The 15,808-nt window shown below is 44.5% G+C and overlaps 1 protein-coding gene across 6 annotated transcripts in view; it reads left to right on the forward strand.

The window, feature by feature from the left end:
• CYP39A1 (cytochrome P450 family 39 subfamily A member 1) overlaps positions 1-15,808 on the forward strand; it is a 78,752-nt gene that overhangs the window by 32,825 nt on the left and 30,119 nt on the right. For 3 of the 6 annotated variants that reach the window (XR_014154880.1, XM_081855610.1, XM_081855608.1), the window contains exon 10: positions 15,102-15,190. The exons of the other annotated variants lie outside the window; for them this stretch is intronic. Coding sequence is in view for 2 of the 3 variants with exons in the window: in XM_081855610.1 (XP_081711736.1) it covers positions 15,102-15,190 (89 nt within the window). In the remaining variant the exon portion in view is untranslated. The remainder of the gene's footprint in view (positions 1-15,101; positions 15,191-15,808) is intronic. 6 annotated transcript variants of the gene reach the window in all.

Raw genomic sequence — 15,808 nt, forward strand, 5'->3', positions numbered from 1 at the left:
ACCCACAACATAACACTGGCGACGAAGGTGGGATCGATGGACATCAGAGCACAGCCAGATGCGGCCAGCCTCTGAACTGAGCTGAATCACAGAGCAAAATCACTGAGCGAAATCACTGGACAGAACCAATTCAGAGCTGACTGTTCTGGCTAGAGCACTGTGTTCCATCCATCGCCCTTCACGCCGGCATCGGAATCATGGCTTCACTTGTGCCTCTACCGCTGTTTGCGCCAGCCTCTGAATCATAGGACTCCTACCTCGCTCGGTTCGACTGCTACCTCCAAACCAACGAGCTGACAGAAGTATCAAAGGAGCGGAAGCGGGGCCTGAGGTGTTTGAGACAGCCCGAGCATTGGTTGCGCCTGAAGCAGTCCAGGCAACACCGTGGGACACGATCCAAGAGAAGCTCCGCAACCACTACGCACCAAAGCCATCCAAGATTGCTGCCCGCCATGCGTTCTACCACCAGAACCAGGCAGAGGGGGAGTCAATCAACAACTACACCACCGCCCTGCGACAGGCTGCAATGCACTGCGAGTTCCGAGACTTAGATGATGCCCTGATGGATCGAATCGTCTGCGGGGTCCGGGACATCCATCTGCAACGGCGTCTCCTCGCCAAGCCAGACCTCACACTACAGAAAGCCATTGAGGAGGCTGTGGCCTCAGAAGCTGCTGAACGCTCCGCCCAGGAGATCCGCAAGTCCAGCAGCCCGCGTCTTGATAGGAAGCGAGTTCCGGTGCATCATGAAGAGGCCAGCAGTGATGAGGCATCCTCCAGTGAAGACGATGATGTGCACCAGACAAAGCGGGAGCGCAGGAAGTTCCAACAAAAGTCCAAGGGCCAACCAGAATGTGCCGGCTGCGGAGGCAACCATTCCCGTGCCAAGTGTCGATTCAGAGACGCCATCTGTAGGAAGTGTTCCAGAAGGGGCCACATTGCTAAGGTCTGCCGATCGGCTCCATCTGACACCCCCCTTCACCGACTCGCAAGTCCAAGTCTTCACTCCAGTCTGCCAAGGAAAGTTGTTTTGCTCTTACCAACTGCCGCTGCCCGTCTGGAACCACAATTGGCCAAACCGACTTGCCTACGCGACGCAAGCTGAACGTCACGGTGCTCATTGAAGGAGCTCCATGTGACATGGAGATCAACACCGGGTCTGCCCTGTCCATCGTGTCTTGGAGCACCATCAAAAGACTGGTACCCAGAGTGTCCAAAAGGCAACTCGACTCTCACCGCGTACACCTGAGAGACTACCAGGGAAACGACATTCCCGTGGTAGGCGTTGGCCGGTTCCGGATCGCCTTCAAGGATTTTTCGGGCCTGCTCCAGTTGGTGGTGGTCGAAGGTCAGCGGCCAAGCCTCCTAGGGCTAGACTGGTTTGATGCCCTCGGCCTGGAAGTCACCGGCATCAACTGCATCTCTAACGCAGAGACTGAGGGTCTGGTCAAAGACTTTGCCGATGTTTTTGACGGCACCTTGGGGCAATATACAGGTACGCCCATCTCCTTTAGCCTTGATCCATCAAGCTAAAGCCACGCCGGGTTCCCTTTGCTCTCAAGGCTAAGGTGGACGAACAACTGGACAAACTGATCGCCCAAGGAGTTTTGAAGCCGGTTGACCACGCCAAGTGGGAAACCCCCATCGTCACGCCTGTCAAGCCAGACGGGTCGGTGAGAATCTGCGCTGACTACAAGTGCACGATCAACAAGGCACTTCAGCAGCACGCTTATCCGGTTCCTGTTGTCCAACACCTGCTGCATTCCCTGGGTGAGGGTAAGGTCTTCGCTAAGCTGGACCTTGCCCAAGCCTATCAACAACTGCCCGTCGATGATGCCACTGCTGAAGCCCAGACGATCGTCACCCACGGAGGGGCATTCCGTTGCCGCTGGTTGCATTTCGGGGTGAGTGTGGCTCCTGGCATTTTCCAAAGCCTTATGGAGCGTCTCCTGCAAGGGCTTCCGGGCGTGGTACCATATTTTGATGACGTCTTGGTGTCCGCAGACTCACACCAGCAGCTGTTCGAGCGCCTCCATGCCGTGCTGACCAGGTTCCAAGAGGCCGGGCTCAAGGTAAAGAGGGAGAAGTGCCAGATCGCCGTTCCACAGGTAGAGTTCCTGGGCTATCTTATCGACGCCTCCGGCCTCCACCCAACCACATCCAAGATCCGCGCTATCCAGCAGGCCCCCATCCCAAAGAACAAGACGGAGTTGCAGGCGTTCCTGGGGCTGCTGAACTTTTATAACATGTTCCTGCCCCACAAAGCCACAGTGGCTGAGCCTCTTCACCGACTCCTTAGCACAAAGACACCTTGGGCCTGGGGTCATCGGGAGACGGCAGCCTTCAAGGCTCTCCTTTCATCGGACCGTGTGCTGGTACAGTACAGTGAATCCAGGCCGCTGGTCCTTGCCTGCGACGCCTCACCTTTTGGCATCGGCGCTGTCCTTAGTCACCGTTTTCCAGACGGAAGAGATGCACCGCTCGCCTACTTTTCCAGGACGCTATCTCCGACGGAACGGAATTACAGCCAGCTCGACAAGGAGGCACTGGCACTTGTGGCTGGAGTGAAGAGGTTCCGTGAATACCTCTATGGCAGGACTTTTGACCTCATCACTGACCACAAGCCACTCCTGGGCCTCCTCGCCGGTGATCGTCCAACTCCACCGGTCTTCTCGCCACGCATGCTGCGATGGACTGTTTTCCTGGCTGCCTACCACTACCGGCTCGTCCATCGCCCGGGGAAATCGATGGGCCATGCTGACGCCCTCAGCCGTTGCCCTCTTCCAGCATTTGTGGAAGACCCGGCTCCAGCTTCATCGCTCCTCCTGATTGAGGATCTTCCGGCAGCGCCTGTATCGGCTGCCACTGTGGCCTCCGCGTCTGCCAAGGATCGCACCATCAGCCGGGTGCTCAACTGGGTGTGGAGGGGGTGGCCACAAGGGCCTTTTGCATCGAAGTTCCAGCCCTTCGCAACCAGACAACAGGAACTCTCGGCTCATCGCGGCTGTCTGCTGTGGGGAGACCGCGTCGTGATTTCCCAGGGACTCCGTCAGCATGTCCTGGAGGCTCTGCACGTTGGCCACCCGGGAATTGTCAAAATGAAGGCGTTGGCTCGGTGTTACGTCTGGTGGCCTAATATGGACGATGCCATCACTGCCTGGGTGTCCGCCTGTCAAGCGTGCCAAGAGTCGAGGCCTGAACCACCGGCAAGTAAGGGACACACCTGGGAGACGCCAAAGACACCCTGGTCGAGGGTGCACATCGATCTGGCTGGCCCCTTTCACGGCCGGACCTTTATGGTAGTGGTGGACGCCTATTCCAAATGGCTGGAGGTGGCCCTGATGCCCTCCACCACTACCGAGGCCGTCATCCGGGTGCTGCGAGGCCTGTTTGCAACGCATGGGTGTCCTGATGTCCTTGTCTCCGACAACGGACCGCAGTTCACGTCAGGCACGTTTGAGCGGTATCTTTTGGGACTGGGCATCCGCCATGCCCTAACGGCACCCTTTCATCCATCCAGCAACGGGCAAGCGGAGAGAATGGTGTGCTTGGCAAAAGAGGCACTGGCGCACCTGGACCGGGGAGACTGGCACGAGCGGGTCGCCAAATACTTGTTTGTGCAACACATCACCCTCATGCGGCCACAGGGCGGAGTCCTGCTGAACTGCTTATGGGCCGCCGCCTCAGGTCACCACTCGACCGGCTGCACCCGGACTTTGCCGTGGCTGAACCCCCAGGCTGTGCCAACGCGCCACGGTCATTTGTCCCAGGAAACCAGGTCTTTGCCTGGAACTATGTGGGGGACATTCCTTGGGTGCCAGCCACAGTAGTGGGAGTCACTGGACCTCGCTCGTACCAGGTGGCACTCGAAGACGGACGCTTGTGGCGCCGGCACATAGACCAGCTTAGGTGCAGGGTTGGGGACTTGGACACTACCGTGGTGCCCCCAACTGCGCCTGTGGCTTCAGAAGAGACACTTACAGATGGCGAGGCTCCACCTACACCTCCCTCGCAAACTGCCAGCGTGGAGCCAAACCAAACCACTTCAGAGGGTCTGCCAGACTTACCACAGACTCAGACCACTCCACTTGCGGAGGCTCCACCCACAGCAGCAGATCCAGGGGATTTGGTTTCAACGCCACCTAGGGTCGCACCACAGCCTCAGCAAGAACTGTGTGGCCCTCCGGACTTGGCTACCAGTCCCCGGTGGTCTGGCAGAGTTTCCAAGTGCCCAACTTATTTAAAGGACTATGTTGTTGGACATGTATCACTGTTGGTTTAAGTATGGGAAATGTAACCGATATGCTTTTGTGCCTAATTGAACCATTACGCGTAGTGCTGTATATAAGGAAACCATTACGATTGTAACTAAAGCCTTATCTCAGCGGGGAGGGGTGTTATGTAGTGAAGTTTCACCCTGGGCCAGCAGGGGGATACTGTAGATAGTTTTCACTCAGGTCTGTAGATAGTTTTCACTCACATCCACGTCAGTTATTTTAGACGGGAAACTCTGGGTTGTTGTTGCTACAATGTTGACAGCCGGCTGCCTATAAAAGCAGGCCGGCTGAGCTGTTTGCTGGTCAGTTCTATTCCAGCTTACAAAATAAAGAGCTGCTTTGGAGAAATCGCTGTGTCGTCTGCTATGTCAACCCACAACATAACAGTATGTATGTATGTATGTATGTATTTGATGCTGGTTGCATTTTTAGCCCACCTTTGCCAAAAAACTTAAGCAACCCTGTGAGGAAGGTTAGGCTGAGTGGCTGTGTGTGGTGACAATCCCACCTGCCTTAATCCCACCTGCCTTAATGGAGGCCTCCATCCATCGGCAGCATGATTTGAGAATGGTTCCTCAAGAATTCAGAATATTGGCATTAATTATGGGGCACTCCTGAAGCGGCATATGATAATGGGCTGCAACTAACCAGCTACCGAATGGACTTGACACGAGCTATGAAGGTATCTGAATGACTTTGAACAAGCACGAAATTTCTTACAACAGTAAGGAACAATGATGGGGGGGGGGCAATCTTTGCTTTCATGATTTTTAAGGGTCTTTTATTTTCTGACCACCTCCCCACAAAATAGAAGAATCGTGTGCAGGCGTTATGATGTTATCTGATATCAAGAAATGTGGGAGCCATTGATTTATGCTCCATAAAGGGTTTTACAATGCTTTTCTATACCCTCCCCTCTCGAACGTATGGATTTTATATAAATTATTCTTGGACTTGATCTGTAGTGAGATGAGATTTGCAAGGACGAGGGTCTGCTAATTGCACGGGGGGGGGGTTATATGTGTCTTTGATTTTTAACTGTGGGCTGTGGAAAATAATCCCGAGTTTTAATGGTGGAATGGTCATCTTGTCGGGGATTTATTTATGGCTCAGTGTAGCCTTGAAGAACGGAAGGAGTGCTTTCAAAGGAGTCCTTAAAGGAGAGGAATGTGAATGGACAATGAATTATGGCAGTTAATCCCTCTACACACCAGTCCTGAGAAAAGAGTGCCTGAAGGGCTGCACATGGGAAATGGACTTTTATGTGTTTGGGAAACAACAGAAGAACTGACTGCAAGGCAACAAGAGCGGATAGCTATATAAATGGATTAAAACGAATAGAAGGATGAAAAGATGATTAAATAAGAACAATGAAGCAGCAACATCAGGAAGAATTGGACATATTTGCAACAGGAGCTGGAAGCCTATTTTTTATTTAAAAAATGTTTAAATAATTTGGATTGATTTGTTAAAGTTTGGAAAACAAGTTTAAAAATTTAAAAAGAAGCAGAGGTTCTCCATTTAATTGGATCTTTAATTGGCTTTAAAGTACAGTGGTACATCTGGTTACGTACTTAATTCGTTCCGGAGGTCTGTTCTTAACCTGAAACTGTTCTTAACCTGAAGCAGCACTTTATCTAATAGGGCCTCCCGCTGCCACCGCACAATTTTTGTTCTCATCCTGAAGCAAAGTTCTTAACCCGAGGTACTATTTCTGGGTTAGCGGAGTCTGTAACCTGAAGCGTCTGTAACCTGAAGCATATGTAACCCAAGGTACCACTGTACCAGCATGTGATGGAAAAGGGTTGCAACAACATACTGCTGAATATACTAACTACAGGGATCAAAGGTTTGAATTAAGATTTTCTTTGGCATGAGAGTCGGTTGGAGAGAAGGAAGCATTTATATCTTTATGATCTGGCAACCCTTTGTGTGTGCTACTGACGGAATGTAATCTAAGATGAAGTTTAATTGAGCCATAAATCTCTTGCTGGAAGGAAAAGAGTTTAGGAACTGTGATAAGAACACTGCAGAGATTCTGGGAGCTGGAAAGGAGTATTAAATCTTCAGCACATTCGAAAACTGCTCACCTTTTCCGAGGCTGAGGGGGAAATGGCAAAGATCTGTGACATGTTTTACTAGTGAGACAGAATGGTTTCTAGCAGACTGCTGCCTGTTCCGAGACATCGAAGCAAGGGACGGAGAGATAAGACTTCTGGCAAACTTGGAGATTCAGTTCTGCCCAAAGCCATGATGGGAGAAAACAACATCTGAGAAGTGAAAGAGACAACACCATATATGGACAGAAGAAATAACCATGGATAGAACAGTTTTCACACGCAGGGCAGAAGAAAGATAATAGTTTGAGTTCCTCACTTGAAGCTTTATAAATTTATATATTACAACATCAAAAATGGAAACCATTAATTATGTAGCTGTTGACAAAGGGATTATTATTATAACTGAAATGTAATTGACAATTAAGTTTATGGGACGCAGTGATATAGGATTGGAAATGCACCCAAACCACCATGCGGGGAGCCACTTTAACTAAAATGTATTAATTGGAAGTTGATTGGCACTTTGATAATTGTATAATTTGGGATTTAATTGTTATTATTATAATTTGGCTATTATTGGGGGTATATTGGAAAACTAATTAAAAAATGATTCTTTAAAAATTATATGGAAATGAGTTAGAACCTCAGAGATAATGAGCTTAGATACAGCTGTTTCCCGTTAAGGCTTCAAGACCGGTGTCACAAGGTAATTGGGTGGAAGAGGTGAACGCCCATGGTCTAAGCCCCCATAAAACCTGGGTTGGTGGGAGCTCTTGGCAGCCAGCAAAGCAGAGGTTGGGCTTCTGACAGCATCTTGTTCTGTTGCTCAGCCTACTGAGATTTAAGTGTGTTTATGTTAATTAGCTGGATAAGTTAGTGTTTGTTGTTTTCTTACCTTTTGAGCTATTTGGAGTTTCTCTCTTTCATAGGGTTTTGTTTTAGTAAAGTCTGTGGATGATTTTATGAAGTTGATCTGGTCTGAACTCCTGAACCCTTTAATTTTGACCATGTTTTTTGGAGCAAGGGTCATCCACCACACCGTGACTGACCCAAGGGAGCCAGGGAGCTTCATGGTTGACTGGGAATTTGAACACTGGTCTTCCAGGTTGTAGTCCAACATGAATCACTACAAGGCACTGACTTTGTGTGTGGACATAGTTCTCATGGAGCAGGCATTTCCAACACGCTGATCACGATTGACTTGGGAATCGCTGACCAATTTTCATCAGTCGCAGGCTGAGAAAGAAAAGCCTTTCGGGGACTTCCGGTGCAGCGCGATCTCGTCGCAAGCGGGGATTTTTCCGTGAGGGAAATCCCGGGCTATTTTGGAGGAAAAAGGGGTGCTACAGGGCGCGGTGGCCCCCCAAAATACCACTGGTGGGTGTCCAGAGGGTCAGGATCCCAGCGAACCAGGAGCGGTCAGCCCGGCCGTTAGGTAGCTTCGAAAGGAGTGAAGAGAACGGCGGAGCGGACTCGCGGGTCGAGGGAAGCCATTATCTGCCTCCAGAATAGCGAAGCCCCGAGCTTGCCGAGGAAGCGCTACGCTCTCAAACTAAAGAAATCCGGTACCGAATAAGCTGAAATTTGAAGTTATAAAACAAGGAAGTCCCGGAGCAAAAAGGAGAAGTTGCGGAGCTCAGCTGACAGCTGAAATCAACTCCGACGCAGCACTTCTTGCAGAGCTGGGAAAAGTGAAAGTGAGTTGCCCCAGCGGATACCGTTTTTCCCCCTTGTCTGAACTCTGTTAAAAAGTAACTTATTTCAAAGATACTGTTACAGCAAAGGGGGGAACAGAAGTTTAACTGTCTCTAACTGAAGTTCTGGGTGAATCGGAGGGTGTTAGTGATAAGAGGGACGCTTCTCTATTTGTACTCAGTAACAAAAAGCAGCGAAACGGAAGAGAAGGTTCCGACGCCATTACAGACATTTTATGCGTCACGTACGGACACCTCAGCGGAATATCTTTGAGCAAGATTGAGCAACATCAGTTGGTTGGTGCAAATCGTCCTGCTTATTTTTTTCTTTCCTTCTTTTTTCTTCTATTTTGGGTTTTTCTTCTTTTACTACTTGTGGAGTTTATTTTTATGAATCTGGGGTGCGGAGACTGACGGCGACGGATACTTTCCGTTGCTTGCCTTTTCTTCTCCTCAGTTGGAGTATCGCTATACAGACCAAGACCTCTAGTGGATAAAGAGAGGCAGCACAATTTGTTCTTTATTTTTCACTTAATTGATAGACTTTGATCATCGATTAGCAGTCATTTAAGCGATTGCTCTTGAATACATAATAGGACTACCTTACTTCAAAGGGGAAGAGGGCTCTGAAATACCCTTCCTCCATTCCCCTCCAACTGAATCTGATGAACTAGCTACTAAACTGTTATCTTAAATATCATATCTCCCCTCTTCGTGTTCGGCAGGACCTTACCAAAAGAACATCATTATAAAAGGATTAGCCTGAGTGGAGGCAAGAAGACAACACAGTGGACCTTTATATGAACCTCTGGTGGTATATATATAAGTTGTATAAGTTATAAAGACTACTTAAATTTAAATAATTGTTAAATTGTTTATAACTGTGAAATAACTGTGAAAGGACAGAATTGGGCTAATTTGACAAACTTTGTTGGGAGGAGTGTGTGGCTGAGGGTTAGGCAAGAAGTTGTTGGTGTGAGGGGAGAATTACTGGGTCATAATGTCAAATCCAACAAAGAAAGGGGCTGAGGGGGGGACACCGGTAGAGAGGAAAGGATCTAAACAAGAGATAGACTTTAAAGCAGATATTCTAAGAATGTTTGCGGAAATCAAGCAGAGCGAAAAGAATCTAGAGTCTAAATTAGAACAAGTAGATAATAAAATTGGAAAAATGGATAAAAAAATTGACGAAACAGTAAATGAATTGAAAGGGCAAATGAAAGAAGTGTTTAGAAGGACTCAATCGGTAGAGGAGGGATTAAAGAAGACAAGATTAGAAATGAAAGAGGTTAAACGGGAAGAAGAGAAATTAAAAGTAGAAATGATGGAATTAAACAAAGCGCAGGAAGAGATGAAGGATGTGATAGCGATGAATGAACTCCGGATGAGGGAGGTGAATCTGAGACTCAGAGCTGTGCCGGAGACTCAAGGAGAGAATATTAAAGACAAATTAATAACAGAACTGGCAAATTGGATGGAACTACCTACAGGAGAGATGGCAAAGGCGGTCCAAAGTGCATTTAGAATGAAAGTGAAGACAAATAAAGCAAAAAGATTCACAGGGGATTGCCTGATTACATTCAAGGATAGAGAGATGAGAAATTGGATCCTGCAGAGGAACAGAGAAAAAAGACTGAATATAGACGGGAATTTCATAATCATTTTTAAAGATATACCAATTAGACTGCTTAAACGAAGAGATCCCTACAAATTGCTGGCCCAGACATTAAAGAGAAACAATATTGAGTTCAGGTGGGAATTCCCAGAAGGAATTTCATTTATGTATAGAAGTAAGAGGCACAGACTGACAAACCCAGAAGAAACTGGGAAATTTTTGAGGAAATATAAAGAACTCAAAGCTGATCCGGAGGAAAGTAAAGGAGTAGAGGGAAGAACACCAGAACAACTAAAACCAAAGGTGGCGGAAGGAGAGAATAGAAAGGAAACGGACGAAGAAGAAGACGAGGAAGAAGAAGAGGCAGACAAATTATAGGCAAATAGCTAGACTTTATTTAAATTAAGATATCATGGCGTTAAAAATTTGGAATTGGAACATAAATGGGATGAACGATAAAAAGAAAAGGAATAGTATTGAACAGTTTCTAAAAAGGAAAAATTTAGACATCATATGTTTACAAGAGACACATGTAGCAAGAAGACACAAAAAAATATTAATCAATAAAAGACTGGGAAACGAATATGTATCGTCAGACAAGGAGAAAAAAAGAGGAGTGGTCTTATATATTAGAAAACAAATTGAAGCGAAACAAATTTTTAAGGACGAAGAGGGAAGGATAATTGCGGTTCGAATCAATTGGCATGGAGAAAATCTGATTATTGTAGGGATCTACGCACCGAATGGAAATAAAACAGAATTCTATAAAGTGTTAGAAGAAAATCTATCTGAATACATAGATCAAAAAATCATTTTAATGGGTGACATGAATGGGGTGACCTCATTAGAAATGGATAGATGCAGAGAAGGAATAAGTAAAGAAGGAAAACTACCAAAATCCTTTTTTTCGATGATTGAGAGTTGCAATCTGATAGATATTTGGCGCCTCAAGCATCCATTAGACAAACAATTTACATTCTATTCTGAACCGAATAAGTCAATGTCAAGGATTGACCAGATTTGGATCTCGAGTGAACTGACACCAAGAACCCAACGGATAGAAATTCAACCGAAAGTAATCTCTGATCACAATCCGATAGAACTTGAATTAAGAAGCCTCGAAGAAAGAACTTTTAGATGGAGATTGAAAGATTATCTCCTAGATGACCAGAAAATAGTGGAAAAAGCGCAAAAGGAATTATCAGAATATTTTATAGCTAATAGTAACAAAGGTACAAAGGATAAAGTAGTATGGGATGCCAGCAAGGCAGTAATGAGAGGCTTCTTCATTCAGCAAAATTCAATTAAAAACAAAAATAGAGAAAAAGGGAAAAAAAGAAATTTTGAAGCAAATTATGGATAATGAACAAAAATTAATTAAGAAACCAAACAATTTGGAGATAAAAGAAAAGATTAAAATTCTACAATCACAGTTTGCCATTATAATAAATAGAGAAGTAGAGTGGAATATAAAGAAGTTGAGACAAAGAAATTTCGAATTTGCGAATAAATCAGGAAAATGGCTCGCATGGCAATTAAAAAAAAGGAAAGAACAGAATACAATAAATAAGATCACAATAGAAGGAGAAGAGGTTACCAACCCGAAGGAAATTAGAAAGGGATTCTTGGATTATTATAAAAGATTATATAAAAATACAGAAAGAAACAACTCGAGGAAAATAGAGAGATACTTGAAAGAGAAAAAGGTACAAAAGATCCCGATTGGAAAAAGAGAGCAACTGAATACCCCAATTGATATAGCAGAGATAAAAGAGGTGATTAAAGAGTTAAAAAGGGGGAAAGCTCCAGGGCCGGATGGATTCACTGCCTGTTACTACAAAGAAATGGAACCAATTTTGATAACACCATTGAAGGAAGTGATGAACAATATTCTAAAAGAAGGAGAAATCCCGGAAACATGGAAGGAGGCGTACATTACATTCATCCCAAAACAGGACTCAGACCTAACCCAAGTCAAAAACTATAGGCCGATTTCACTCCTAAATCTAGACTACAAGATATTTGCTGCAATTCTTGCAAAGAGGCTGAAAAAGATTCTGTCAGAAATTATACACAAAGACCAGGCCGGCTTCTTACCAAACAGACAGATGAAAGACAACATAAGATATATAGTTAACATGATGGAATATCTGTCTGATAGGATTGATAAAAGAGCCGCAATGATTTTTGTCGATGCCGAGAAGGCATTCGACAATATAATATGGGACTTTATGTTGAGGAACCTAGAATACATGGAGATAGGCGAAGACTTTCTTAATGGAGTTAGAGCTATCTACACAGATCAGAAAGCTAAACTGATTATAAATAATGTGGTTACAGAAGGAATAAGGATACAAAAGGGAACGAGGCAGGGATGCCCTCTTTCGCCGTTACTTTTCATAACGGTATTAGAGGTTCTTCTGAATTCGATCAGACAAAATAAGGTTATAAAGGGAGTGACAATCGGCCAGAACGAGTATAAGACCAAAGCATTCGCAGATGACTTGGTTATAATGATTGAGGAACCAATAAGTATGACAAAAGCAGTTTTGGAGGAAATGGAACAGTTTGGAAATTTGGCAGGCTTTAAACTCAACAAGAAAAAAACAAAAATAATAGTAAAAAATATGGATCAAGATCAAATAGAAGCAATGCAACAACTAACCCAAATAGAGGTGGTCAAAAAGGTAAAATATCTGGGTATTTGGATAACTCCCAAAAATATAGATTTATATAAAAACAACTATGAACCAGCTTGGAAGGGAATCAAAAAGGACTTGGAGGTGTGGGGAAAATTGAAGTTGTCATTTTGGGGAAGGATCTCTACAATCAAAATGAACGTGCTCCCAAAGATACTGTTCCTATTTCAGACTATCCCCATAATTAAGGGAAGTAAGATCTTTAAGGAGTGGCGAAGAGTGATCTCAAAATACATCTGGCAGGGCAAAAAACCGAGAATCAAATTTAAATTGCTAACAGATTCAAAAGAAAGAGGAGGTTTTGCCCTGCCAGATCTGAAACTGTATTACGAGGCTTCATGTCTTTGCTGGACGAAAGAGTGGATCAAACTGAAGAATAACGAACTGTTGGATTTGGAGGGATTCAACAACAGATTTGGGTGGCATGCCTATTTATGGCATGAAAAAAAGAGAGTCCATAAGGGCTTTGAGAACCACATATTCCGAGGTCCCTTAATTGAGGTTTGGGATAGATATAAAAATCTATTAGAACCTAGAACACCACGCTGGTTTTCACCTTTAGAAGCAAAGAGTATAAAGAGATTAAATATGGGAAGTAAATGGATAACATATGACCAACTGTTATATAAAGAAGGAGAAAAGTGGAAAATAAAACCGTATGAGCAGGTGAAGGAATATGTTTATGACTGGATGCACTATTTCCAAATGAATGAGGTGTTTAAGAAAGACAGTAAAGAGCGAGGTTTCATGGATAAGGAATCGTTATTTCAAAGCGAGGTTATAGGCAATGATACAAAAAATTTATCAAAAATGTATAAACTGTTATTGGATTGGAATCTGGTAGATGAAGAAGTTAAGTCGGTAATGATTAGTTGGGCAAAGGATGTGGGCCACAATATACAATTTGAGGAATGGGAAAAATTATGGAAGGAGGGCTTAAAATTCACTGCATGTATGACGTTAAAAGAGAATACGATGAAGATGTTCTATAGATGGTATATGACACCGGTGAAATTGGCGAAGATGTATAAGACATGCAAAAGATGCTGGAAGTGTAAGGAGAAGGAGGGCACTTTCTATCACATGTGGTGGGGCTGTGGGAAGGTGAAAGACTTCTGGGAGAAAATATACAATGAGTTAAAGAAGATCTTAAAGTATACGTTTAGAAAGGAGCCAGAAGTCTTTTTATTAGGACTACTAGGAAAGGAAATAAAAAGGGAAGACTGCAAATTCTTTAGATATGCAATCACAGCCGCAAGAGTGGTATTGGCCCAGAGATGGAGACAGCAGGAAATACCGACCATAGAGGATTGGAGAACAAAATTGTTAGAATACGCAGAGTTAGATAAATTGACAGGAAAGATTAGATACTTAAGAGACCAAAAATTCATCGGGGACTGGGAGAAATATGTAGAGTATCTGGAATGTTTAAGTAAAGGAGAGATGACGCTTAAGGGATTCAAAGAAGCACTGTAAAAAAGTAATAAGTATTGATTAAAGGGAATAAGAGGAAAAGAGACAAATAATGTCAATACAAGTCTGAGGAATGCGTAATGAAAGTGACGAATACGGATGATTTACGGGACAGCTGAGGGAAGTACGAAAGAAAAAGCAGTGATGAAAATGATGTGAAACTATTGTATATATATATATTATTTTTCGTTGTTGTTGTCGTTTGTCTTGTTTTATGTTTAATAATAAAAATTATATGGGAAAAAAAAAAGAGAAAGAAAAGCCTTTCTCTGCAGCCTGGGACGCAGCTGCAGCCGCTGCTACTGTCAGTCTCATGGAAGCCTCAGCTGCTCCTCCTCCTCCTCCAGCCATGGAAGTAGGCTTGCCTTCCTTCCCCATGCCTGCTCTGCACTGTGCTGGGGGGGGGGTAGAGCGCCAGTGGTGGTGTGAGGGGGACGCGGTGCCCTGAGGGAGGGCTGGGATGTTTGTGGGGGCAGGGTGTTCCTGCGGGGTACTAACTTAGGGGTGGGGGCAATAACATGATTGAATGAAAAGCTCCAGAAGCAGAAAGACTGAGGTGGAGGGAGAGAGTGAGGGTGCTGTGTGTGGGGGAGGCAGGGGGAGGGAGGGAGAACCTGGAGGAAGGAAGGGAGGGAGGGAGGGAGGGAGGGAGGGAAAGAGTTAACACAGAGAGAGAGAGAAGCTGGTTCCTCAGATCTGTGCAAACTAATATAAAAATATAGTTTGACTTTTCTCACTTGTTTAGTTACAGTACTTGTTCATATTTAATAAACTTAAATGACTTCGGAGGGTGGTAGATCACTGCCAGTTTTTGAGACTTGTTGGTAGATCGCAGCCTACTTGAGGTTGGACTTGCCTACCATAGAGGAACTTGAATGCTTCTCCTTAGGCATGGCTAAAGGTCATAACAGCTCGTACTGCCATAATAGTTTGTACTGAGGAAAGTATTGGGGAAAGAAGAATTATTTAAAAAATAACCACAACCATGGGTATTGAAAGTACACCTTTTATTCAAATGAGAGCCAAGTTCTTGTTTACATTGCTATCACAAGGATTCTTGGGATTCTAAGAGAAGCTTTTGAGCGTTAAAACATCTGCAGCTGCACTTGCTGCACTTTAAGCTTCCCTACTCTCTCTCTTCCGGATCTAGAATTTATGAATGTTTAAAATAAACTCACAAAAGTAGCTTCTTACTCCATGCTTAGCCAAATAGAAGGTCATGTTTGTTATTAAGCTTATTTACCACAAAGTTGATTTTGAGAAAGGGAATTTTCATTACACAGGATCGTTGGAAAGAAGCAAATTTAGAGAAAAATGTTTCCTTGGAAGGTTTTGTGGCATTTGGAGGAGGAGGACACCAGTGTCCAGGAAGGTCAGTAAAACAGCTGGAGTTTATTTCTTAAACTCTTTAGAGAGTGACTCTACTCCTATAAATTCATTCCCTCTTAACAACAAAGCTTCACAGATGATTTTGTTTTTTCAAAAAGGATTGAAAAGTTTATTACTGTTACAAGCTATTACAGCAGATACCTTGATGGAGGTCTTCCAAAGTGGAATGGTAAAGGCAATGCTGGATAATGTGGCATGTAGGAATGTCTTGCAGTTTCTCTGAATTTACAGTTTCCTTGCCACCTTCTGAAGCTGTGTAAAGTTAATTTCAGTTGCTCCATACAGTTGTACCTCGGTTTAAAAACAGTCCTGTTTATGAACTATTCGGTTTACGAACTCCGCAAAACTGGAAGTAGTGTCCCGGTTTGTGAACTTTACCTCGGTCTAAGAACGGAATCCGAACGGTGAAAGGGTACCGGTGGCGGGAGGCCTCATTAGGGAAAGCGCACTTCAGTTTAAGAACAGAGTTCCAGAATGGATTAAGTTTGTAAACCGAGGTACCACTGTATAATTATTTCAATATTTGGTCACAATGCATTCTGTTGATGTTGCAGGATGCAATGTTAAACATTAGCTGAAACAATAGTTTTTGCATCCATTT

This window comes from Podarcis erhardii, assembly GCF_964252035.2.
Source record: "Podarcis erhardii genome assembly, chromosome: 3".
NCBI classification, from domain to species: domain Eukaryota; kingdom Metazoa; phylum Chordata; class Lepidosauria; order Squamata; family Lacertidae; genus Podarcis; species Podarcis erhardii.